Raw genomic sequence first — 27,734 nt, 5'->3', positions numbered from 1 at the left:
TTTGCCAATCCTTGTTCAATCCCTTAATGTTGACCCCCAAAAACCCATTTAAACTCCCATGTGAAAAATTGAATATCGTTCACACATAACCTCTCCATGCTCAAAAGAGTGGTGACCGGTTCAAGCCCTGTACGTTTTGTGATATTGTGTAGTATTTACTTCATAAAAAATAAAAACAAACGTGTATCAGCTAGCATTAACTAGGGGAAGGTAAGACTCAAACACGGACACACCCGGGAGGAGCTTGGCGCTCTACTAACTAAACCACTAAGTAATGCCCTTCTACCTTTAATTATGATGAGGGCCCAAATGGGATTCTACAGAACTTATCATATTTTCTTTTGTTAAAGTAGCATGATATTTGGAAGCTTCTGAAGACAAAACCAATCAACACTGCAAGTAAACATGTTGAGACTGAAGCATGACATAGGCCATATATGCATTCTGATTTGCCAGTACCCAATCAAACATGAAGCATTAGATTAGCAAGAATAGCTTCGTATCAAACATAGAACTCTGAAAAATAAAGGAATGAATTTTTACAGGAAGTGTTTATTAGACAAAATTAATTATCATAAATTACTTATAACTGCTATACATCAACTACTTACTGTATAAAGTGGGGACAAGTAATTGAAGCACTCTTGTGAATAGCAAATGGTAAACTCATTTTCCTCTTATTTTCACATGTCCAAAAGTATATTATAACAACAATATACTATACAATCTATGACAATTGGGATAATGTAAAATGTGTGCAAACATCACTAACCACAACAAAATTTTATTTCTCTGCCATCAAAGAGACTGTAGCATTCTTTTCTACTTACAAATGACTCTGCAAGAGCGAGGCGAGCACCGGCGAACAATACCATACTACATATTCTGTAAAACCCTATCTATTGCTGTACATCAACTAATTAATCAAATTGACTTACGAAGAGGAAATTGTAACAAATGGGAAGAGTCAAAATCACAGTTGTACAATCTTCGGATTTGACCTTTTGTCCTCTCCGTTGAGGAGCCAACTATAATGGGGATGATTTTTTGTAATAGGAATCCAAGAAAGATTGCAATTGCTTGATTGATTAGCAAGTCATGATTCTGATGACGGAGTGAAGATGAAGGGTGTGCGGTACTTTGAACAAAAATGTGATGTGCTACTTCTTGTTCACTCTCCCAGAGCAAAAATGGTAGTCTATTGATTAGCTCGCATACCTGAGAAGTGAATGAACATTTTTATTTTCACACACGAGAGTGTTAGCTCCGCCAGAACCAGTAACAGAAACAAACAGGATGCAATGAGTAAATGCAGTTCTAGGAAAGAAAAACCTACGCACGTCATTAAGGTGGCAAAATATTAAGGGAACTCAAGGGTGTTTCATTTTCCCATGCAGCAAACATATTTCTACGTACCTAAAATTTAATCATAAATATACTTCTACATGTCATCTTATTTTTTTCTGGTGGATCAGCATGGCATGTAGCTAAAGCAGTCTGGCAAATTACAATCAAATACACGGAGGAATGTTCCACAGCTTGTTCCCCACAACTTCATATATTCCATATCATTCTCTTCAGGTGGTTTTTTTTTTACCCTCATTTCTTTTCATCTTTAACATAGAATCAATTTGGTTCAGAGGGGGTAGTGCTTCTCCCATATCACAGCAGATAAATTAACCGTGCAAGTTTCAAGAAAACACATAGGTAGAAAAAGTATGAATATTGTCACAAAATTGCTTTCTCCATAACAGAAGGTTGAAAGCAGGCACGGACCTACATACAGATGAGGGGGGGCAATCCCCACCTTGAATTTTTTTTTTTTACTAATATACCTTACTAATTTGTTCTTTTTCAACCCCCCCCCCCCGGCTCTCTCTCAATATAATTTTCTGGGTCCGTCCCTGGTTGAAAGGTGATCTACCCCGCAGTTTTCATTCAACTAAGATATGGAAATGTGCGAACAGAATAACATTTATCCATCATCCGAAAAATTAAAATGAAAGAAAGAGGAAGCAGTTTCCTAAAACTATTATGTAGGAACCAGCTGCTATGTGATTGCCAGATTAGTTTCCAAGATTATAGCAATAACGAGACGAGTTACCAACACAGGCTGAATATGGTCAAAATAAAGCGTCACTCATGAAACTAAGACAATGACAATGTGGAAATTTGAAAGGAGGAAAAGACATACCTTCGGATCTTGTGCGTGTTTCCGGTTTCCTTTTAGAATGAACCCTTTCCAAATGAGGAGCAATCAATGCATCTAATTTTACCAACCAGAGTGCAACTGCAGATGAAGTTCGGGGCAATGAAGAAAAACTAGAAACGGTTTCTTCCAATGCAGAATCGGCTCCCACACCAACATTGCACTGCGACAACCAGTCTCCATTGATGGCACCAACAAAATCAGCAAGAACCTGAAAAATATACAGATTGCATATAAATAAAAACTGCAATTTAGATAAGGGTAAAGTGCAAATAAAAACCTGAAAAATATACAGATTGCATATAAATAAAAACTGCAATTTAGATAAGGGTAAAGTGCAAATAAAATCCTGTTATATACAGAAAGTGCAAATACTACTCCCCCCATCTGCACATATTTTCAAATGTTAGGGATTTATATTCACACTAAATAGCAGAGGTATTTTTTGCACTTTTTATTTATTTATTTATTTTTGGTTTTTTTTTTTTGGGGGGGGGGGGGGGGGGGGGGGGTTTGTATTGCGCTTTATGCTTTAGAAAATTAGTACACTCTTGAGGACAGATTTCCAAGAACTAATTACATGAATCGAGCAAGGACATTTTGTCAATTTGAAAACTGAAATACCTAAAATGTCTTTTAGACAATAAAAATAAACACTAATTTCAGTTGTTAAGGGTATTTTGGGGTTTTTACAAAAAGGTCAACAGATATTAGGGTGCAATTTGCACATATTTTCAAATGTTAGGGATTTATATTCACACTAAATAGCAGAGGTATTTTTTGCATTTTTTTTTTTTTTTTTGGGGGGTGTATTGCACTCTCTTGAGGACAGATTTCCAAGAACTAATTACATGAATCAGAAAATTGTTCCTACTTTAAAAAAACATTAATCAAACACGTAATGGAAAATTTAACAATATAAGACCTGTAGAAACTCCGCCAAAGTCGAGGTCCGTCTCAGCCGTCTGATCCACAGCTTATGAGCAGATTTCGTCCAAACCCCTACCAAGGCATCTTCAGGCATAACTGACTGCACATAAAGTAGAGATAAAAGAAAACATCATTTATTGCCCACGTTCTAAAAAAAATCCCAAGAAAATAAATCATTGAGAAGGCCCAAGAAGAAGTGTTGAAGTAATAAATCAGTTGTATATTTTGTGTACTACTAAACTAAAGTTGAACTTTAGTCAGCCATATCTTGTGCACTGATACAAAGCCTGGATATAGATACTCCATTAAATTGTCAGACTCCCAAGAAAATGAGTAATAAGAAGGCCTCCCCAAAAAGTTGTTGAATTAAAACAATCATATTATACATATCTTGTGCACTAATAAACTGAAGCCAAACTCAACTAAGTATTCTCTCAACTATTTGTGATCGGCTACAAATCCCTCTTAATGACCAAAATTTCCATTCAATTGTCAGCTATTCAGTTGTTTCCATTTTTATCCTGCCTCGACTCTTTTACAATTAACTAAACCGTTTTTTTACTAAAAACCTTTTCTAGCTCTAATTAAGCAAGAGTAGAACCGTATTTTATTGCTAATAACCTTATATGTCAATGGAGGGGGAAAGAGGAGAGGAGATGGGATTGATCTCATCTTCTTTTTCATCTTTTCTCAACTTTTTTTGCCATCTGGTCTCCTAGTGGTAATTTTTGAGGGTGGGCCTTGGCGCGACAGTAAAGGTGCTCCATTATGACTTGGGAGGTCACAAGTTCAAATCAAGGAAACAGCACTCTGCATGAAGAGGTAAGGATAAATACACCTAACCCTTCCCAGAGCCCGCAATGGCGGGAGCCTGGTGCATTCATTTCTATGTTCCATGCTTTCTTGTCTTTCGACCAATAAGTCTCCGAATCCTCAATTAAGCTAACCATGATTAGCAAGCATTTTAACCATTCACTTCTCAGCATCCCACTCAAGTAGGAACAATCTACTTCGATTATCCAAGCCCTTCCGCCCAACGTTACACGGAAGATGATATGCATTGAAGGACACTGTTTACCATGTACTCTAAAAATGTGGTACTGACTGGGTAAAATTAAACAAAGCATATCCTAGGAATGCATTGAAGCATTATTTAATGTAACAGTCTTTTCTTTTTTAAGGAATTAAAAAAATACGTTAGATGATTTATGGAACCAAAATGTTCCTAAAATGTTGAAGCTATCTACCATTAGATATTTGTTTATAGAAATAAAAATGTAACGACATAGTTTAAGTTAGTATATCAGTTAAGCCTTCTTTTTCTGTTTTTCGAATAAAACCTCACAACGAAGCTATTGATACAAATGTTGTGGCTCTTCCCTCAATCATCACATATAAAGCTATATTATATTTCAATTCATTATTCGTTTATGTTTCAGATAAAAAAAAGACAGCTACGGAAAAAAAAGATGGTGAAAAATTTTGGGACTAAAATTAGTATTTGGAATAAAATGTATCATGTTTGGAACATGCATTCCAAGTCGTATTTTTGGGTGATGGCATAATATGGTGATGATTGTTGGGGTGATACACTATCAAGTGATCCAACCTAACCAGAAAATATATATGGCCATCATTGTTCATCAAGGATCCTCAAGGCACTTACTTTAGCTATTCTTCGTTTGAAGCCCTAATCATGTGACTCATATAAAATCACACGATATACTAGAAACCAACACAATTGCTCATTTTCAAAAGTTAACACTTGCGCTTACAATTTTCTACAAACAATGCACTACATTAGTATATATAATATATTGTTATATGATAGCATAATATTTGAAACCAATAGTGTAAAAATAAAAGACAAGGATGATGATTATGCTGACAATTGTGAACAGGGTGAAATATAATGTGTTTCTACGCCTGCCTAGAAGACCTATTAGATATTTCTCATAACACTCGTACATAAAAAAACGAAGGAGCATTGAGCTGGTAAATTCGGTTTTTTACCCATGGATTGATGTTGCAACAGTGTGTGCAACCCAGATCTTAAAAATACCAAGATCAGGCTAGTAAGACTTTTGGAGCAAGGTCAAACGAAGGGTTACTCAAGTGTTTTCAAACAGGATAAGAAAGAAATGTATGACATACAACACAGTATGGGCACGTGTGAGTGTGTAATGCAGCAGTGAATATAAAGCTTTAGACGAGAGAGCCCACCTCAATTGCATGAATTGCAGCTTTGAGAGATTGCAACTGTGATGATAGAACTTTATGCTTCGGAAATGCATCAGTGTGTCCATTGTCCTTACATGTAGCAGTATGAATTGTATATCTTTCTTCCAGATCAAAATCCAGCTCAAATGTCATATGGCAAGTCTTACAGTGCCTCTCATCTCTCCAATACAAATCATGACAACATTCACATCTATTAAGTGAATCAAGAGAAGACCTTTTGCTATATTTAACAGCATTAAGATTGGAATAAAAAGAATTCCATATCCAGGTGTCAAACGCTTGAATGCGACTCCATTTCTGCTTTTCCTGTTCTCGTTTCTTCCCAGTTTCAAGAACAATGGCACCAGAAGAAGCTGGAAAATCTTTCCTTAATTCAGTCATGCAAAGATTGTTGTCTACATCAGACACTGGTGAAGAACTGTTTTCTCTGGACATATTCAGCTCAGATTGATCAGATAGCGTCAGTTGCCTAATTCCAGCATCATTCAGCATGCTGCACATTGCACGGCAGAGAAATGCTTCTCGTTTCTCCAAAGATGCAAGAAGGAAAGCCTCTCGTGTGCCCCTACAGTCCAAAGCTGACAACAAGGTACTCAAAGCCTGCAACAAGAGAAAGTGCAAACAGGTAAATTTAAAACAGTCAAAATTCACTGCACAGAAGGACAATAAAGATTTCACAACAAACAAGAGAGAAAATCAGAAATAATTGACATTTCAGAACATAAAAGAGAATCAGAATCACCTCTTCACTATCAATAATCTCCCAATGACCATCTTCAGAAGACTCAAAATAAATCCTTCTGTGCCCAGGATCAAAATCCTCACAAGGGCCCAAGAAAAGCCAGTATCTATTGTACCTACGATCAGAGCCCAAAAAGATTGATTGCATAGGATGAACATCATCCTCAGCTTCCATTTCTTTTGCATCCTTTCTTTTGCAAGAGGATTTCTCCTTCACATGGGTCTTTGAGATAGATGCTAAAGAATCAACAGGGGGAAGAACTGATGTTGTATTTAGTTCTTTTACACCAAGCACTTGTCCATTCAGACCTCCAAATGGCTTGTTTAAGTTCTGTTGGTTTATTGATGATCTCTTTATTTTTGCACCAGAACCAACATAATTGACATTGGGAACACTTTCTGCAATTGTTGTTACCGGATCCTGTAAACAAAATTTGACACATTTGTCAATGTAAACCTATAAAACAGATCTAGAACATTATGCATTCAATTATAAACTGAAGAATTGAGATATTGTATTCTCCAATATAGCAACCAAATGTGAGAGTTAAACACATCTAAAACTAGAATTATTTTACAAACCTAATGGTATACCAGCCCAACCAAATGAACCGTTCAGATCAGATCCGTTCAGATGGAGGAGATGGATTCAGTTTTGTATTTCTATTTCTACTTTCTAGTGCTCGATTCTCTATACTTGTGAATGGTGCCCCGACAAGATTTTCTCTAGTTCGAGAGGTTTGAGATGGGGGGGTCCGCTTTCGCCTTTTTTGTTCCTTATTTTGATGGAGTCTCTCAGTAGATCGATGAGGAGAGCTGTGGATTTGGGTTTTCTGAGAGGCTTTAGGGTGGGTAGGGATGCTGTTAGTCAATTGGAGATCTCTCACATGATGCTCGCAGATGATACTCTTGTGTTTTGTGATGCAGATGTGTCCCAGCTGAGATATTTGAGATGTGTTTTGATTTGGTTCCAAGTTGTCTCCGATTTGAAGGTGAATGTGGGGAAGAGCGTTTTGGTACCAGTTGGGGAGGTCCCTGAGATTGCGTCGTTTGCTGATATCCTTGGATGTTGTGTTGGCTCCTTTCCCACTTCTTACTTGGGTCTACCCCTTGGATCATCCTCGAGGTGTGTGGGCTGCTGGGATCCTATTGTGGAAAGATTCGAGAGGAGACAAACAAGATGGAAGATGCAGTACCTTTCCAAGGGAGGAAGGGTCACTTTGATTAAGAGCACCCTTTCAAGCCTCCCCACTTATTTTCTCTCTCTATTCCAGATTCCCTCTTCTGTGGCTGAGAGAATTAAGAGATTGCAGCGAAATTTTCAGGGGGGGGGGTTTCAAGCATCATCTGGTTCGCTTGAAGCAGGTTTGCAGTCCAATCCGAGATGGAGGTTTAGGTTTTAGAAGATTGGTGCCTTTTAATAAGACTCTTCTTGGAAGTGGCTTTGGAGGTTTGGGGTGGAGAGGCATAGGCTTTGGAGGAGGGCGGTAGAGAGTAGATTTGGGGAAGGGAGAGGAGGATGGTGTTCTCTTGAAGGATGTTTTCCAGGGGTGTGGGGGTTTGGAAACTCATTCAGAAAGGGTGGGATGGATTCTCTAAACACATTAGATTTCGACTCAAGAATGGTAGGAGGATCGGTTTCTGGGAGGTCGTTTGGTGTGGTGACCGCTCTCTTGCGCTTTCCCCCGACTCTTCAGGATTGCCATGGATAGGCAAGCCATGTTGGTTGACTGTTATCGGCTTGATAACGGGAGATCGTCTTGGGATGTTCGTTTCAAGAGGCATTTTCAGGATTGGGAAATTGAGGATGCCATTGGTTTCTTAGAGATGTTGTATCGTCAGGAAATCACGGGTGGTGTTTCTGATTGTTTGGTTTGGCCCCTGCTTCTCAGGGTCGGTTTGATATTCGGTCCTTCTATAGGTGTCTTCCGGAGGAGTCTGGGGCTTCTTTCCAGTGGAAGACTGTTTGGCGATCTAGGGCTCCCCTTAAGGTGGCCTTCTTTGCTTGGACATCTGTTTTGGGGAAGATTTTGACCCAGGATAATTTGAGGAGAAGGAATCAGGTTGTGGTCAACTGTTGTTGCATGTGTCTTGTGATAAGGAGACGGTGGATCACCTCCTTTTGCATTGCACCATAGCTAGAGATTGTTGGGATTCGATGCTTGGTTTGTTTGGAGTCATGTGGGTCATGCCTAAATCCTCCAAAGGGTTGATTGAGACTTGGAGAGGTTGTATAATGGGGCCCAAGTCCAGGATGTTTGGAGGGTTATACGCCTTTGTGTGTTTGGTGGTGTATTTGGCTCAAGAGGAACAAGAGATCTTTTGAAGGAAAGGTGACTCCTATTTCTATGCTTAAGTTCTCTCTTATTTCTACTTTTTTTTGTTAGGTTGTAGAGAGATATTATAGATCTTTAGAGGAGGTGGTCAATTTTTTGGGCTCCTTGAATGTCTAGAGGCCCTATTTGGCCTTGTGTAGTTCTCTTGGGATGCACTCCCCTTTTGAGTGCTTTTATACAATTTTACTTCTCAAAAAAAAAAAAAAAAAAAAAAAGGGAATGATTTGGCGAGTTGATTAGATTGGACAGGTTTCAGTTTTGTTGGAACTATGAGAACAGGATTAGTTTCAAGTTTTTCAAAAACCCTCCCACCTAAATTTCATAACCATAGTAAACCCCTAAGAAGCACGGAAACGGATACGGCGATACGGCAAATCCAGAAAAATTAGGACACAGACACGGCAGGGACACAGTAAATAATAAATAAATATATATATATATATATATATATGATGTTGTACTTTATGAAATTAAGAGTAATATTAGTTTTTACATCCTCATAATGAAAAAAAATTGTGTTTTGCTGGGAAAAAGAGAAAGAATGCTAGGAAAAAAAAAAAGGATTGGGGTTTTGTTAGAATAAGAATTAGGCCTTAGTTAAAAATAAAGGTAAGAATCCATAGGAAAAAAAAAAAAAAAAAAAAGGATTTGGGTTTTGTTAGAATAAGAATTAGGCCTTAGTTAAAAATAAAGGTAAGAATCCATAGAAGAGAAAAGCGTTCATGGGGAATAGAGGAAAAAGAAATGCAAAAAGAAATTTATTGTGAAAGGAAAAAAAGAAGTATCTAGGATCTGTGAAGAACAAGAAGAAGAAAGAAAAGAGGAGGACGAAGAAGAAGAGAGAAAAGAGAAAGACCATCCACCGGTAGCGAAGCTTGGGTGGTGGGAGAACAAGAGAGTCAAAGATGATTCTGCAAGAGTTCAAACCTTGAACTAAAATATAAGGATAATATATAATTGTTTTAATATAAAATTGTTTTATAAAACAACTACTTTTAATTAATTATGTAATTACCATCATATTGCTGAAAGTTATTAAACAACTCCCAATATTTATACTTCAACTCATCATTGTTACTAAAACTTTCTTAAAAATCCCCAAGAATGGGACTCGCGTGTCGGACATGTATCCATGTCGTGTTGGACACGTGCCCAGATATTCAAGAAAATATAAAATATTCGAATACATTTTTTGGCATGTCTGGTGTGTGTCGGTGTCCCGACACGTGTCTTACACGGATTCTTTGCCCTTTTAAGCGTGTCCGTGCTTCCTAGGAAAACCCTCTTCACTTGATATAGAAGTTTGGACTAGCATTCAGTTTAACCTAGCTTTCTTCATAATATACTTGCAAGTGAGGGTCACAAAATGTGCAAATTGATGTATCCCAAATTTAATGGACTTCTAACAAAAGTACCACAATTTCCTCAGTAAGCTCCCGAAAGATGAGCAACTTTTAGGTTGCAAGTATGGCATGAAAGAAGATCCTCGTTGCCCGTGATAAAATTAAAACAAAAGCTCAAAAGCAAATGCAGGGACCGCGAGAGGAGGGTAGGAAAGAGAGAACAGTCTATAACTTCTAGCTTAAATGGAAACCAAAATGATGGACCCCCACAAACAATGACATAAAGAAGACAATAAGTTGATGGCAGGTAGCTAATAGCTGAAGTTCAAAGCTTTTTTTGAAGTTGAAATACAGTCACTTTGGCATTCAAAATAAGACATGAAAGTTTTTAGGCAAAGCATACAACAAAGATAACGTCTTTCGTCAATCTAGAGAACATAATTTGGGGGAGAAAATTAATGTTCAAAAAGCTTGCTTCTATAACAGATACAACACGAATATAATCATTAAAGCTTGACAAAAAGGTGTGGGACAAATCCGACAGCTAGAATGATAACTCAGTCACAATAGCAACTTGAGATAATTACACAGAAGGAGCACTTTAATAAACAAAAAACCTAATTGTACCCAAAGAAACAGGCAAGGCTTTTAAATTAATAACAAGAAAAAGAAATAAATGGATTACCTCCATTCTGATACTGGACCCAGCGCTAACAAGATCAACCAAAGCCACTAAGGCATTCAACTTCTCTTCAATACTTAAATCTGAATATTCACCTTCCATCAGCCCTAACAACCATACTTCCCCAGGATAGCTCTCATCGATTTCAGTATATACTTTCAACATGTTATTCCCACTTATAGAACGGCTGCTTCGCTTAAGTTTAGCCGGACTGGAAGCTCCGGAATCACACTCAGAATCATCAGCACTGCTGTATTGACCGCTGTCCCTAGATTCATCGGCAATGCTTCCAAAGTCCTCGGAATCTGATTGAAAATTTTCAGCTTCCTCTATGATAGAATTAAAACGTACACGATATGCGGAGGATGATATCTTCTCGAATAAGGTAATGTCACTTGAAAGTGTCGAGCTTATTAAAAATTCTAGTTCATCTGCTGTAGCAGCAGGATTTAATTCAACAATCTTCATCACAAAACAAGCACATGTCACTAAAAGAATTGGAATTACAATATTTGATCAAATTCAACCAGATGATGATGATAATGATAAAAGCAAACAAGTCATATCCTTCCTCTTAAAGAAATGAACTTCATACTATAATAACTTACCTGTGAAAACTTCGCCAACTCGGAAACTTTCAACCCACTATTTCCTTTCTCTAACAAGATACCAAACAATTCACCCTTCAAACTACCAGGACTTAAGCCAAACTTTACCATACGATTGGCTTCCTGAAAAACACAACCGAAGAAACATCAACTTAAAAGGACTTTTGCAAACTTAAATAACAACTGTCAGTAGCATACTAACCTAATGAGTTTGCAGTAAACTAAAACTCAAACATAACAACAACCTTGCTACGAAGGTCCAAAGAATGACTAAAATGAGATTACCAAATTGCCTCGTCTCTTATTGCATGGATAAGAAGATGATACAAGATACAAACAAGTCAAAGTAGTAAAATTTTAAAGTAGGACACAGTAGAATGAACTCAAGCTGCATTACAGAAAGCAGGGTCAATTTTTCTGAGAAAATGGCTAGAACTTTGTCCATGGATTAACCTCTAAAAGGGTCGAAGTTTTAGTGTGTGTCTAGATATAATTATACAAACTCCTTTCCTCCTCGCACCATCACTATGATTAAAATCTTCATGTATATTAGTTTTGTTTTTTGGTCAAACTTTTTGTAAATTTGAATAAACTTTTTTTATGGTTACATTTTTCCTAAACAACTAAAGAGAATTCTTCACAATGTCCAAGGTGTGTGTCTGTCAAGAGTTATGCAGTGTCCAACAAGTGCAGGAAGATTTTTTAATTCGGAACTTGAATATCCCAAGTTCGTATTATGGAATAGGCCGAGATGTGTCAACCATGTGCCAAAAAGTGTGTGCTTAGTCACCTTTCAAAAAATACATATGCTTCTTAGCATGTTCGTCACTTGGAAGAAATGTTGGGAGAGGAGGGGGTAGGTTATACCTTTACCAAAAAGCAATAAAATAGATGACGCTAATTTAATGAATAAATGTTTAAATTTTGAATACCGTATTAAGAGATTCCCTCCGCAATGTACCATGTTTTGAACCAAAACCAGCAGCAACAAATACTTGATGCAATATTTCTGTCCAAGTCAGGGGGTTTAGTGATTTCTTCCAGCACTCCACAACAAACTCTTGATGCTCAATCTGTCAATTCATGAACAAGAAAGAAACATAAATATATATTTACGAAAAAAAAGATCAAAAAAAAAAATGAAGATGAGTTCGGTAAAAAGATAGTTGTGTCCTTTTCATTTCATTATTTTGTATATGTTCATTCAATAAGGAATACGGCAATGGGAAAGGAATTTCATTAGTTCCTGCAAAAATACACACATTCTGACCCTAATTGTCACATATTAATTCTTCAATAATTTTCAGTGAATATAATGACATATAAAAACATAATTATTTAGGTTATTAACCCTTGTATTGACCTTTTTTTTTTTTTTTTTTTTTTTTTTTTTTTTTTATAAGTAAGATTTTATTGAAAATGCTCAAAAGGGGAGCGGAACCCAAAGGAAACAAAAGGGCCAAAGGCGCCCCAAACCTTCAAAGAGGCCCAAAAAAACAAAAATCTCCTCTAAAGATCTATAGTCTCTCCCTTAAACCCAACAAAAAAGAGTGAAAATAATAGAGAACTTAAGCATAGAAACAGGTTTCTCCTTTCCCTCAAAATATCTCCGATTTCTCTCAAGCCAAATGCACCACCAAAGACAAAGAGGCGTCGCCCTCCAAGCATCCTGCACGAGAGCCCCAACTGAAACGCCTCTCCAAGCCTCTATCAATCCTCTAGAAGAACGAGACATAACCCAATGGATCCCAAATAAACCAAGCATCAAATCCCAACAGTCTCTGGCCATGCTGTAATGTAAAAGAAGGTGATCAACTATCTCCTCATCACACAAGCATAGATAACAACGATTGACCACCACCTGATTCCTCCTTCTCCAATTATCCTGCGTTAAAACCTTGCACAGGACAGAAGTCCACGCAAAAAAGGCAACCTTAAGGGGAGCCTTAGATCGCCAAATAGACTTCTAGGGGAAAGGGCCTCCATCACAAACCGAAAGGCACCTAAAAAATGACCTAACCTCAAAACAACCCTGAGAGTTAGGAACCCAAAGCCAACCATCCGAATCCCCAACTGTGATCACCTGGCGATACAAAATCTCCAAAAAACGAGAAACCTCCTCAATCTCCTAGTCCTGAAAGTGTCTTCTAAACTGAACATCCCAAGTCAATAACCCGTTATCGAAGTGATAACAGTCAACCACCATGGCATGTCTGTGAGAAGTAATCCTATAAAGCCGAGGGAAAGCAAGAGCAAGGGGAAGCTCCCCGCACCAAAGATCCTCCCAAAATCTAATCCTCCTACCATCGTTGATCCGAAAACGAACATGCCTACAAAAAACATCCCACCCCCTCCGAATGAGAGTCCAAACCCCCACCCCCTAAGGACCACACACCTCAAGAGAGCTCCAACCACCACTGTTCTCCCCAAACTTACTCGCGATAACTCTCCTCCATAGCTAATGTCTCTCATTCCCAAACCTCCATAGCCATTTTCCAAGAAGAGCCTTATTAAAAGGCAACGACCTCCTTAACCCTAAACCTCCATTCCGAATCGGACGACACACTTGATCCCACCGAACCCCCCCCCCCCCCAACACCGAAGAAGGAATCTGAAAGAGGGATATAAAATAAGTGGGGAGGCTAGAAAGGGTGCTCCTAATCAACGTGACCCTGCCCCCCTTTGAGAGGTACTGCTTTTTCCACCCCGCCAACCTGCTTTCAAATCTATCCACAACAGGATCCCACCTCCCCACACATCTCGAAGAGGCTACTAAAGGCAACCCTAAGTAGGAAATAGGAAAAGAACCAGTGCGACAGCCAAGAATCTAAGCAAACATCTCAATCTCAGGAACATTCCCAACAGGCACAAGAACACTCTTACCGACATTCACCTTGAGGCCAGAAACAACTTGGAAACAAATCAAAACACATCTCAAATATCTCAGTTGGGACGCATCAGCATCACAAAGCACCAAAGTGTCATCAGCAAACATCAAGTGGGAGATCTCCAGCTGACTAGCAACATCCCTGCCCACCAGGAAACCTCCCAAAAAACCCAACTCCACAGCCCTCTTCATCAATCTGCTAAGAGCCTCCATTACAAAAAGGAACAAGAAAGGAGAGAGCGGATCCCCTTGTCTCAAGCTCCTCGAATTAGAGAAAAAACCGAGCGAAGCCCCATTCACGAGGACAGAGAACAAAACACTAGAAATGCAAAATAGAATCCATCTCCTCCAACGCCCACCAAAACCTATTCTCTCCAACAAGTAGAAGAGGAAGCTCCAACTCACATGATCATACGCTTTCTCAATATCCAGCTTGCATAAAACGCCCGGAACCCCACTACTCAAACGGAAGTCCACACATTCGCTCACAATAAGGACTGAATCCAAAATCTGTCTACCTCCCACAAAGGCATTCTGAGAATCAAAGATGACGCCATCCAAAACCTTTCTCAACCTGGAAGCTAAGACTTTAGCAACCAACTTATAAAAACATCCCACCAAACTAATAGGGCGAAAATCCCGAACATCCATCGCCCCTCCCTTCTTCGGAATAAGAGCAATAAAGGTGGCATTCAAACTCTTCTCAAAAGAACCCTAATCATAGAAAGCATGAAAAGAACCCATCACCTCCTCACGGACCACCTCCCAACACTCCAAAAGGAATCTCATAGAAAAACCATCAGGCCCTAGGGCTTTATCCCCGTTACAACTCTTCAAAGCAGCCAAAACTTCCTCTTCCGAAAAGGGCTCTTCCAAAACAGAGCACTCCTCACTCGAAATAGAGTCAAAGTGAAGTCCTGCAAGCAAAGGACGCCAACCAGCTGATTCAGTGAACAAACTCAAAAAGAAATCAGCAAAACCCTTACAAATCTCCTCCTCCTTACAAAACAACTCCCCATCCACCCGAATCCTCCCAATATGATTGCCCCTTCTATAAGCATTGGCAAATTTATGAAACAATTTTGTATTATTGTCGCCTTCCTTGAGCCACAAAACTCTAGATTTTTGCCTCCACGAAATCTCCTCCATAACAGCGATCTCAGCAAACTCTGCCTGACACTACACTCTCCTAAGCTTCAAGGGAACAAGCAAAAGACCCTGACCCTCCATCCTATCAATTTCAGCAATTTCAGAAAGTAACCGATTCTTCCTCCAAGCCAGATTACCGCACCCCCGCACCCCCCCCCCCCCCCCCCCCCCCCCCCCCGGGGCAACAACCAAGATCGGACCCACTCCAAAAAACCCTCAGCCCGAAGCCACATATTTTCCAATCTGAAAGGGGACTTTCTACTTCGCAGCCCACCACAATCCAACATCAAAGGAACATGATCCGACAAAGGACGAGCCAAAGTGGTCTGCACAACTTGTATTGACTCTCAAGTTGATTTGGCATGAAATCCCATCTATTATTTACCTACTTATTATTTCTATTTCCCTGATTGACATCATTTTTATAACTTCTCATGACCATTCAGAATCAAAAAACAGAAATCGCACACATATCCAAAAACAATCATATCCATCGATGCTACAATTCAATAACATGAGATGTCATACTTCCGCATATATGGCTTTGACATGATTTGGAATATCCGTTACTTCTCATGACCATTCAGAATCAAAAACAGAAATCACACGCATATACAAAAAAACAACATAAGATGTCATACCGTCATACTTCTGCATATATGGCTTTGACATGATTTGGAATACCCACCAGATTCACATGTAGTAATAGACTAAGAGGTTCTAATAGGCCGGTATGGCTAGGTGTAGCATTGCCACGAACCGGAAAAACAGTACTGGCACCAGACTCCAGATTCACATGTAGTGATAAACTAAGAGGTTCTAACAGGCCAGAATGGCCAATGTAGCCTTCTTACTAACAAGAAAAACAGTTAGGCACCAGTGACCAGACTAGCGAATATGGCCATGATATTTATTCTCATTGCTATATTGGCCCATAACCACATTGCGTAATCACATCGGCTGATTTGTATTTTCTAACCTTGTGACAAACTACAATCTAAGGATGGATTAAAGACCCAAAACAACAACAACAACAACAAATGATAGAAAGAAACACCTTGCTGTGAGAAGGAGGAAGTGCTAGCTTTTTTCAGCTTGCTTTATCAACAGGTTGTGGCTATGGAGGGGGATGATGAGTGGAGTTGGGTGGGTTCCAGTCTTGGGGGATTTATGGTGAGATCAATTTATATCATGCTTAGGGTGAGGAAGCAGTAGCATTCTGTTTTGAAAAGCGATCTAGAGAACAAAAACTCCCTCAAGGTGGCTTTCTTTGGGTGGAAAATTGCTTTGGGAAGGATTTTGATGCTCGACAACTTGAGGAAGAGGTGTAAGAGGGACGAGGATTCAGTGAGTTATCTTCTCTTGCATTGCCCAATTGTCATGGACATCTGGACTTTCTTTGGGTACGTCTTGGAGGGGATGGACAATGGGGAGACATGCTCGAGACGCGTGGAGGTCTGGTCCTTACTGTATATGCTGGGTTTGTGGTATGAAAGAAACAGGCCATCTTTTAAGCTATCTTCTTTTTTGGGTTACAGGGAGGATGCGTACTGTAGAGGCGTTTATGGAATTTGTTTTTGGATTGTATGAGGTTATAAGGTGGTATTCTTTTGCATAGTTGTCATTGGCATGCACTCCCCTTTCGAGCAACTTTTAATGATATTTTACTAATCAAAAAATAAAAAATAAACTAACAACAAATCTTAATCAAGACTCTTGGATATTCCATTTAATGGTAAATTCCAACCCCACTTTATATTTTTTCCTTTATTTTATTAACTTGGGTAATGTTTATCAACTCTAACCTAGACCTCACCTTTGAAGTCAACTAACGAAAATTTGATGTCATTTTTTGCTTTCCAAACTACTTTGTGTTTAATGGTAATTCTACCCTTCCTTTATAATTTTCTTTCTTTTATTAACTTGGTCATATTTATCAACTCTAACCTAGATCTCCTCTTAAATAACTTGTCAAGTCTAACCTAGATCTCCTCTTAATTAACTTGGGTCGTATTTATCAACTCTAACCTAGATCTCCTCTTTTTGAACTTGGCTGACAAAAGCTTGATGGTGAGTCAAATTTCCACGTTCCCAAACTAGTTCTTAGTAGGTCTACCCTCCTTTAATTTGTACTCATATGATATTAAGACAGTGATATTGTTTGAAAATACTTTTCACTTTGGTAACTTCATCTCTATGTTCATATGTACACACACACAAAAAGTAGTGAAAGTTAATATTATTAAGCATTTCTTGCTACGGATAGCCGAGCCAGGGATGTCTAGTGGAGAGTCAAGCCAGGGATGTTTGGAGGGCCACTCCCCTTTGTTTATGGTGGGGTTTGTGGCATGAGAAAATTAAGAGATCCTTTGAGGAAGAGGAGACTCCCGTTTGGTCTCTCAAATACAGTATACTGTATACTTCTTTTTTGGGGTTAACGGGCGTGATTGTAAATCTTTGGGGGATCTTTTGGATTTAGTGGTTAGCTTAAAGCTTTAGCTGTTGCCTATGGTGTTTAGTGTATTCTTGTGGGAGTGATCCCCTCTTGAGCGCCATTTATGAAATCTTACTTAAAAAAAGAAGAAAAAAGAAACACATCACCCAAATTACCCAAATTAAACCACGCTTGTAGATTCGACATAATTCATTAAAAATTAATAAAAATCCAAATTTAGTAATCCAGTAGTTAAAATATGAAGATCACTATATCTTGGAGGTGCTGTAAGGAAGAAAAAGATCACAATTCCAATAACCACATTTGCTCTGTCACCTCTGTGCTACACCCAGCGACTGCATCACCATAACCATTTCTATTATGACATTCACTAACCTATTTTAATATTGTTTATTTCAAATTTTTTCCTATAATCAAATTCCTAAAAATTAGATGTAATGGTATCAATGGTTTTGGGTATATTAAAGAATGAAGATGGATTAAAAAATATTATGGGTACCATTTCTCAAAAAAACATGGTAAACAAAATAGGAACTTTCATGTTGACCAACAAAATTGGAATTGTATCCTTTTGATCATAGAGCGAACAACATACACCTTGAATTCATTAATTTATCCTAGCAACACATTTTGCAAATATGCAGCTTTTAAATCCATTTTATTTAGAATTTCTCAAATACATTGAAATTCTTCATCCAGAGGCACTCTTATACATTTGTCAAAGAGCCAAGTGGAATGACAGTGTCTTCATTGTTGTTAACTCAAATTAAACTTAAACCAATTGATAACACAACAATTCACTCAAGCCAGGCCCAACTAATATGCATCAATATTTTGTGCAAATGTTTAAATGTATTGCTGATACCAAAATTTTAATAATTAATATAAAAGATAACAACTAAAATGCTGAAGTAAATTCTTAAAGCCCTCAGAAACTGCAGCAACATGACAAGAGAATTTGAATAAAATGCACTACCATCAACCAAATTGTTGTTGAAGGCTATAACTTCTTATACTTACTGAGCAAAGCAACCCAAGGAACTTGCAATTTTTGCTTGCATGAGGGAAAAATCCATTACCAAGCTCCGTTTCAACATCAGACAAAAGAAGTTTGAGAAGGGCCATGTTAACTTTTCCAAGTAATAATGAATCCTAAGAGCCATGAGCAAAGAAAGAATAATTAGCAATGGCCAATCTATTACCACTTAAATGAAAGGGCAGCAACTAGCTCTTACATATTTTTGAGCTAGCCAAGTAGAAAACACTATAAATTAACTTTAAGAAATGAGAAATAACCTTGTCAAGAAATGCTTGAGTAAAGTCATCCAGGGTGAAGGAACATACATCAATCGTAACAGCATATGTATAAAGGAAATGGAAGACCTGCCAGATAATTCAGCACATACTGAGAAAGACAATTCAACATAACATAAAAATCACAATCAAGAGCAGAACGCACTACCACTATTGAATCCTACGCAAAAACCTGTACAGCAATAAAGAAAAATGCTTAAGCATTATAAAGCTTATTTACTGATTGGGACATACCATTTATCTGTGGTAAAGTGTCCTAATAAATCATAAATAGAGAAAACTTAAAACCTTCGAATGGACAAACGATATTGAAACAATAGCATACCGACTCTGGTACAGATAAATTAGTATATTACAGCACCTTTATGATAGATCTTATGTTAATCATGAGCTATATAGAAGTTGTGTTGGTAGTAGTCCACATCAATTCCCGTAAAAAGCAGCAGTTCTCTTTTCAGCTCCGACAATTTTAGCAATTGAAGACTAAGTTCAGATAAAAATATTCCAGGTATATCGATAATGACATTCTTCATTTAAACTAGAGATGAACCATCAACAGGGCATCACAATCCATTACGTTATGAGTAAGCCCAATCTGTTAATGAAGAACTTTATCTAGATAAGACAAGAAAGAAATAGATCTTTCTGCTATAACATTTTGTTTAAATGCTTCTACATTTAGACAATAAAATGATATTCAACCCATGCTTCAACTGATTGTCAAACAAGAGCACAGCACAGAGTTTGCATCAATGGTTAATTTTTAAATCAAAAGGAGATGATATAGGGGCACACTCCCCATTTGAGAGCTTTTTAATATACTTTACTTGTCAAGAAAGAAAGAAAAAAGATCAAAAAGGGGTGATATTTTGTGGACACTCTGCTTAAATTTGCTTTATTTCTGCCACTTTTACCCTTAATGCTAAGAATATTTCAAAGAAAAAAAAAAGGTCACCATCATTTCTTGTGTGTGACTGTGTGTGTGTGTGTGTGATCTGGGGAAAAAATGAAAGGTCCCCTACATATGATGCAACACGAATTCATCAGGCATGGAATTTCAAGTTCCAATACGCTCAATAAAATCTATAAATAACACTGAAAATAAAGATGATTAAGCAACTAGTAACTAGCAATTTGTGAAGCACGGTCACTTTTCTTCAATCTGTGACATTTAACTTCACATACCTCCTCCATAATCCATAGTTTACATCCAGCTAGGTCAGGAATAATTCATAATTCGGATCTTCATTTTGATGCGAACCATCGTTTGCCTCATAAGCGCCCTCACTCATGGACGGTGTGTAATCAAGTAATCAACACTATCACCCCCTTGATGAAGGGAATGACATTTCATGAATATACGCTGCTCAAAGCACATAGGAAGGAACCACCCACTAAGAGAGTTTTCATTTCATCCCACTAAGGTTTTGCCTACCGCTTGTGTGATCCCTTTTAACTTGGTGCTAGAAAATTGCACTTTGCTCCCTTCAATTCCAAGCCAAAACAAAGAGTATGCTTGTCCTCTAGAATTTAATTGCCAAGCATTTCATTTCTTCTGTCTACCTTTCTCTTTTTCTTCTCACATGCTTCCTTTTCATGTGTTTTTTTCTTTTTCTCAAGGAATAGGATATCCAAGGCTAGGATTTTGTTAGTTCATCACATTCCTCTTGATAAGGATTTTGTTAGTTATCAAGGATGTGAATTTGCATAATTGATTTTGAGCAAGTAATCTCCAGTTTCCAGCATGATAGGCTCGAATTCAACAAGTTACGGGACGTTTGAAAAAAAACAAAAGACATTCAAATGAGGATATATGATCCGAGTCCAAAAATTACACCTAAATCACCTATCACACTACATATAAGCTTCTAAGCTTTCTTGGTTCCTAAATTTAATTACCTGAGCCTAAAGTACCTCCAATTAACTTTCCTTGATCTTATATTACTATACTCCCAAGTAACTTCTCTCATAAGAAATTCAATCTTGATAAAAATATAAATTATATAATCTACAAAACCCTACCAGATCCTCTTATAATATTAAAAAAAAATTAAAACAAAAACAAAGAAATTAATGACACTAAAATTTTGGTAAAATATAATTGACCCTTTCTAATCTAAAAACCTGGTAAAATCAACCCCCTTAAATCACCTAATTATAAGAACTTTATCATCACCATTCTGCATCCAAAAATAGATCTTCAACCTTGGTCACATCACTTCTTAAATCAAATACCTAAGACTTATCTATCAAGAAAGCAACTCATCCCTCTATTTCCAGATTAACACATCAGAATCATTAACAATGGCTAAGAATATAGATTTACATAGAAGATCTAATCCAATAAGTACACTGAATAATTTTTCAAAAACAAAGAGCCATGAGAATACAAACCAAATACTTATAAGCACATAGGTTGTGTCACACCATGTGATAAAACAAAAAGATCCACAATAAGGAAATCAATAATTTCATGGGATATTTTATACAAAAATCAGATGAAAAATGCAATTCACATGATGAGTTTTCCCTCGAAAGAAGCCTTAGTAGGATTAAACTGAGTTGATGGGCAACATGATCGAACAAGAAACAGTATGTCAAGCATAACCTAAGTGGGAATCATTGTAAACGAGTTTTCCAAAGAAAGAAATTGAGAAATTCAATGCAAGAGAAACAAAAATTCACCACCATCATCCATGTATGATAAATCTTGCATTTGCAGAAATCAGAAGCACTAAAAGGAATAAAAATTGAATGGTGTTTGCTTTGTGAACCTTAAACAGTTTCTTGACAAGCTCTGGAGAAGATTCCCATGGTTGCATATAGAATGGTCGTTTCATCGTGACAGAATTTGGAGGAAACTGGGCCAGCAAATCTGGAAGAAGTAAATAATAATAATAAAAATAAAATCCTCACAAGATGACTTCTAGTATTTGCAAATGCATCAACAAAGAACATACATACTTTAGAGAAAGTAGTAGAGTTCTTTTAAAATACAGAATATCAAAACCAACCTTTGCAAAGGGAACAACTGTGCAATCCATTGGTAGCGAAATGAGCAGAGCAAGTTAATGGATTCGTTCCTGCTTGTATTTCTCTCAGCTCCAGCTCCTCATCATCCACTAGTTTTGTAAATTGATCGAGGTCTTCTTGACTTCCCACTCCTTCCAGAGAAAGTTCACATTTTTCCTTGCGTGGCTGCCTCTGCTCCTCAATTATATTACATTCCACCTTAAATCATAATGAAGAATCTAAGTTACTACAGCTGCTAGTCTAAACTTCATAGATATAAGAACTATAACATAATTACCCTTTTGCTTCTTATGGGAGGCTTCCTCTTATTTTGTTGTTTGTTTCCCAATCTTTTCTGTATATGAAAGAATTACTGTTATCATCTTTCTGGAAGCAATAATATGATTAATTGATTGAAGGGTCAAAGCAGATACATTTGCTCAAATAACCGCAAGGGCAGCAAAATAGCATTTTTGGCCAATATATATATATATATATATATATATGAATAAGAGTTTGAGGATAACCATTACGGGTCGTTGTTGCCGCGATTTTTTCCCCCTTTTAGGTGGCTTTTGTGATGTAGAAGTTGACATTTGAAGAACACCAGTGCAATCTCTCTCAGTAAAGTCAACACCAGTAGGGAAATCTCCAGCACCAGGATTCGTTGCCCTCCAAACTGTCATCAAACCTTTCCCAATACCATGTTTCTTTACAGGAGCACTCTTATTAAAAGCTGTCATCAAACCTTTCCCAATGCCATGCTTCTTTACAGGAGCACCCTTATTAAAAGCTGTCATCATACCTTTCCCAATACCATGTTTCTTTACCGGAGCACTCTTATTACAAGCTTGGTGGTCCAAGATGTTAGGCTCAGAAACCTAAGAAAGAAACATGTGAAGACAAGTATGAAAAAAATAAAAATAACTGGAACTGAAAAAAGAGAGTGATAATTGATGGCACTTCACACAAAAACATCTTGCCAAAATTTTGGGATTTCCAGCTACAAATCTAGTTCCATTACCTTTCTCCTCTTGACTGCACTTTGATTTTCATGGCAAGCAGGAGGAGAACTTCTAGGAACCTTTCTCCCTTTGGGTGCTCTTTGGTTTTCTTGGCAAGCATGATGAGGATTTCTAGAATCCTTTCTTCCTTTGAGTGCTCTTTGGTTTTCTTGGCAAGCACGATGAGGATTTCTAGTACCCGGTCGTGCTACAAAAACAAAAGAGTAAAATTTAAGTTATATATAATATAAATTGATTTCCACAGTCCTTCAATAACATAAAGCAATTTAAGAAGTTCTCATCTCACTGGGGACAGTGAATTGAAAGAAAAAAGTACTGAATAATCGTCCACACGTTTGTTGTTACCCAATAAACCAATCTAGATATAAGCTTGCAGACAAAGTTAGGAAATGAAACTCCTGCTCCTCTTTATATCATAGCGTAAGAGAAAAAGACATCTGTCTTCCTCGAATTTGTCCCATAAATAGCTGTGCTACCACTAAAGGCATCATGCATGTGAGACAGGAATACGGCATAAAGCGAAAAACCATTTATATACAAAATCCAATCCTTCCTGTGAAACAGGATATCAAACATGGTACTAAAGTCAGTAGTCCAATACTTGAAGGCAACACCCCAAAGCAGCTTAAAATCCAGATTCAACTACTGAATCCATTTTTTTTACTGCCAAAAAAAAAAAATCTATATCCAAAAACTGGGTTTGTAACACCTCCCCTTATTTGTTATTAGGTGGCATGAAATACCATTCAGGCCGGACAGCTGGTGGTATTCTACTAGTAGTCCCCTCTTATCAACAGATCAGGTTAAATACAAGTCTAACGACATTCCCATTCCCACACAGATGAAAGAAGAGGTTTTCTACTATTCATTTATTGATCCATGCACAAAACATCATTTCAAGAACATAACAAAAACCATTTTTCCAAGGATAGAAGTAGAACCCAATAACCTTTTGAGGTCGACCAATGTGAAACAAAGATTAGAAGGTGGTGATGATGATGATAATACTTTGATTATAAACATTTGCATTAGTTAATTTATATTTGATGTTTAATTTTGAATCACTTGTTGTGTGCAGCCTTTCTTTTGTTTTTTCAAAGTATTTTGTGGGAGCCAATCCTTCTTGAATGCAGCTAAGATCAGCGTCAGAGTCTAGTAGAGTGATAGTTTGTATTTTATATTCGTTGTTTATGATTATTGTAATTGTAATATTAGATCAAGACCATGGGGATGTACTTTTTTTATTAATCCTTTTTTAATTAAATCTTGTTTTTCAAGTGTTGTAACAATTCCTGATTCAATTGAATTGGTCCGGCTTTGGTTGGTATTACGTTAAAATCTTTAGTATGGTAAAAATACCATACGTCTTTTTCTTTCCTAAAAAGCATTAGGAAGTTCTGAACAAATATTTTCTTCTATTGATTTTTGAATATTTGTTATTTCATTTTCAATTCTAGTGGACTTTAAATTTTGATGGGACATATATTTAAGATGAAGATGGTGAAAATGAAAAACATTCTGTGGCCAAACTAGTTTTCTCAATTGCAAAACATTTTATAGGTGATCCTTCAAAATTAAGAGATATGACTTCAGAATTATTAGCAACCTTAAAGATGCAAAAAACTTAGTGAATATAGATGGTACAAGGATATATTTTTAACAAAAGTTATGACAAAAGATGATTGTAACCAAGCCTTTTGGAAATCAAAATTTATAACTGGTCTCCCAAATTTATTTGGTGAAAGGTAAGAACCAAACTTAGAGAACAATATGACGGTCAAATCCCTTATGATAAAATAACATATGGAGATTTAGTAATAACAATCAATGCAGAAGGATAATAAATTTGCACAGATCTCAAACTTAAAGAACAATTGAGAAGAGAAAATTTATCCACTATAAAAGAATTAGGAACAGTATGTGAACAATTTGGATATAGAAAATTTAACTCACCACAATCAAAACAAAATCTTAAAACCTCAAAATGTATTACATGTAAAACCTATAAAAATAAATAAATAAAATAAAATAAAAACCCCATAATCCTCAAAATATTATAAACAACGCAACGAATAAAATCATAAAATGTGTTAAATTTGGCAAGATAGGACATTTTAGTAACAAGTGTCGAATACAAAACAAAATAAATGAACTTCAAATATATACTGAAATTTTAATAATAATAATTATTATTATAGCAGAGATTCCTCAATTTACTGTGAAAAAAAAAAAAAAAAAAAAAAACACACACACACACAATCCAATTAGGAGGTAAGTGACCTAAAGGATCCTAATTTTTCCGTACACTGTCCACCCACACACGCACACAATCCAGTTCGGAGTAAAGTGACCCAAAGGATCCTAACTTTTCCCGTGCTCTTTCCACCATCAAAACATGCTCCAAAATGGAATACTGTCCAACATAGGCGAAGAAGACTCCATAGAAACTTGAACTAACGGTGGCTGAGCAAATACCAATGTAATAAATAATTATTTATACATAAAATTCAATTTTTCACTACAAATCCTCACGAAAATGTTCTGTTCAAAGTTGCTAAATCATTTCCACGATAACTTCAAATCAATTAGAATTCAATGATAGTCACCACATATATAAACAACAATTAAATCTGATTTCCATAAGCAAACATGAAAAAGATACACAAATACCTTTTTGACAAAGGAGAAAAGCCTGGGAAGGGAGAGAATCGAACTCGAAACCGAGTGGAGGACCATCTTTTCGGAACACCTTCTTCAGAATATGGTCCGTACTAAAAATGGCTTCATTGAGTTTCTTCTTCTTTCTCTTCTTCATAATTGCGGTCTCAATAGGAGAATCGAGGTTCTTTCGGCATCGCTGCTTCGTCGGCATTGTCAATCGACCAAGGACACAATCAGTGGGTTGTCATCGACCAAATGTTCAAATTGTATATGGAAATGATAGGTGTAGAGAGAGAAATAGTAGAGATAGAGAGAGATTAGGGTTGTGGAGTTTGGGTGATGAAGAGGAGTGGTCAGATAAGACTTCACTCTGTGTTGAGTTAGAAATGAGAGACAGATAGAAGAAAGGTTTTAAGAAATAGGGTTTTGGGTTTTGTTGGGATTTTAACATTTTTTTCTTTTTGTTTTTCTTTTTCATTATCGTTGTGTCTGTTCCAAAAATATCTCTGTTAAACCGGGTCCAGTCACTCAATCGGCTCAAACCGGTACCGACCGGCTCTGGAGGAACCGGTTTTACCTCATCCCTTTTTATTCACGTTATTGATAGCTTAAACGACAACACTATATTTTTTTTTATCAAACCACTATATTTTTTTTATTTGGTAAGTTCGTATTTACCGTCTCTTATTTGGTAATTCAAGATGATATGTTTTTTTGTATTTCATTATTTAAGCTCTGGTAATACTCAAGTCTTCATCGATAAAAATGGACTCTGAACAAATGAATATATTCTATTTAATTACCAAATAAAAAATGATAAGGATATATCTTTAATTACTAAATTAAAAATGATAGAGTATACATATTTACTAATATTATTTTTTAATTTTTTAAAATTTTATAATTAAAGATAATATGTTCATTTGTTATTGATCAACGCAAGAAAATTGTTGACCTAAGTATTGCCTGGCAAATATTGTCCGACAAATTTGAAAAGAAACTCCTAAAACAAATCACAGCCCAAATTATGAATATATATGTCCTTTCGATAGTGTTGAGGAAGGGGTGGTTTTATTTTTATTTTTATTCCTTCATATGTTGTTTTTATTATTTTTTGTTTTTATTCCTCCAGATATGCTGTGTAAGGTGACACTTTAATATTTTATTTTTTGTTTTTATTCCTCCAAAGTGTTTTTTTTATATATTTTTTTCTTACAGTATGAGGCACTCTTTTGTTCCCTCTCACTTACTTGTATACAAATATGTATTACAGTTTATATATTGTTTTTTGCGATACTTAAATTTTTAAATACAAAGTTGCGAAATTGCATGATTTATGATTTCGAAGTCTATTTTTCTCTATGGTGCAGATTTGAGATAAATAGTGACCCCCATGCTCCCAAGTCCATCGACAAGTAAGTGTCGTGAAGATATTGAACATTCAGATACCGATTAAAAATTGTCTTATTTAAATTTTTATTAAACATGGTTAGAACATATAAATGAGTAGAAGTGTCTTTAATTTCAATATTCTAAACACAACATGATAGTTGTATTATTTATTTATTTATTTTGGAAGAACTATTCAATACAATTTAAAATATATTATTCATTGATGATAAAAGTAATATAAAATTTAAGAAAACAAAATTAACAAATATTTTAATTTTAAGTTCTAAATTAATGATTTCATATTATATATATAAAAAAAAAAACTGGCGGGGTTGGAGCAGTCCACTTGTTTCAAATCATAGGCCCATTAGGCCACTAGTCCAGTCGGGCTCACCTTGTGAGGCATGGCAGGCCATTTTGTGAAATAGACCTACTTTGATTGGGCCAGGTTTGGCCTAATTGGTCCGAGTTTAACTTGGACGCTTATTCGATAAATTATTGAACTAATTTTCCAGCTTACAATTTAATCTATTTTGGGCCTAATTCGACTAATTAATTATGGTGTCACACTTGAAAAATAGACACTTGAAAAATAAATATGAAAAGAAGATATACGTGTTATCTATAGGAAGTTGGGAACTGATTTACTAATGTGAAATAAAAAATCGAGGTTATATATATAGATTGTATACAAATTTTGATCCTTTAAGTTAAATATTCTCTAAGTTATTTTAAGTTGAATTTCCTAC

At 36.6% G+C, this 27,734-nt stretch overlaps 1 protein-coding gene across 2 annotated transcripts; it reads right to left on the bottom strand.

Moving 5' to 3' along the window:
* Positions 1 to 768: 768 nt before the first annotated feature.
* LOC132271203 (homeobox-DDT domain protein RLT3) lies at positions 769 to 26,069 on the bottom strand. 2 transcript variants are annotated; one of them, XM_059772512.1, is made up of 16 exons: positions 25,603 to 26,069; positions 22,932 to 23,119; positions 22,435 to 22,788; positions 22,206 to 22,262; positions 21,910 to 22,126; positions 21,670 to 21,770; positions 18,878 to 18,964; positions 18,602 to 18,733; positions 12,023 to 12,163; positions 11,091 to 11,213; positions 10,486 to 10,944; positions 6,123 to 6,542; positions 5,363 to 5,980; positions 3,135 to 3,239; positions 2,195 to 2,420; positions 769 to 1,218 (listed from the first exon to the last, which is right to left on the bottom strand). In XM_059772512.1, exons 1-16 carry the CDS (start codon positions 25,802 to 25,804, stop codon positions 1,199 to 1,201), a joined length of 3,450 nt encoding a protein of 1,149 aa, XP_059628495.1. In that variant the 5' UTR covers positions 25,805 to 26,069; the 3' UTR covers positions 769 to 1,198. The 2 variants fall into 2 exon arrangements, with proteins under 2 accessions (XP_059628495.1, XP_059628496.1); XM_059772513.1 differs by having other exon boundaries at positions 22,441 to 22,788.
* Positions 26,070 to 27,734: the final 1,665 nt, after the last annotated feature.

The sequence above is a fragment of the Cornus florida genome, unplaced genomic scaffold (genome assembly GCF_030987335.1).
Source record: "Cornus florida cultivar Cherokee Brave unplaced genomic scaffold, ASM3098733v1 CherokeeBrave_3.0.0_Hap2_Chr08, whole genome shotgun sequence".
In the NCBI taxonomy this organism is placed as follows: Eukaryota; Viridiplantae; Streptophyta; class Magnoliopsida; order Cornales; family Cornaceae; genus Cornus; species Cornus florida.
The sequence above is the reverse complement of the archived record's forward strand: the minus strand, read 5'-3'. Positions and strand labels throughout refer to the sequence as shown.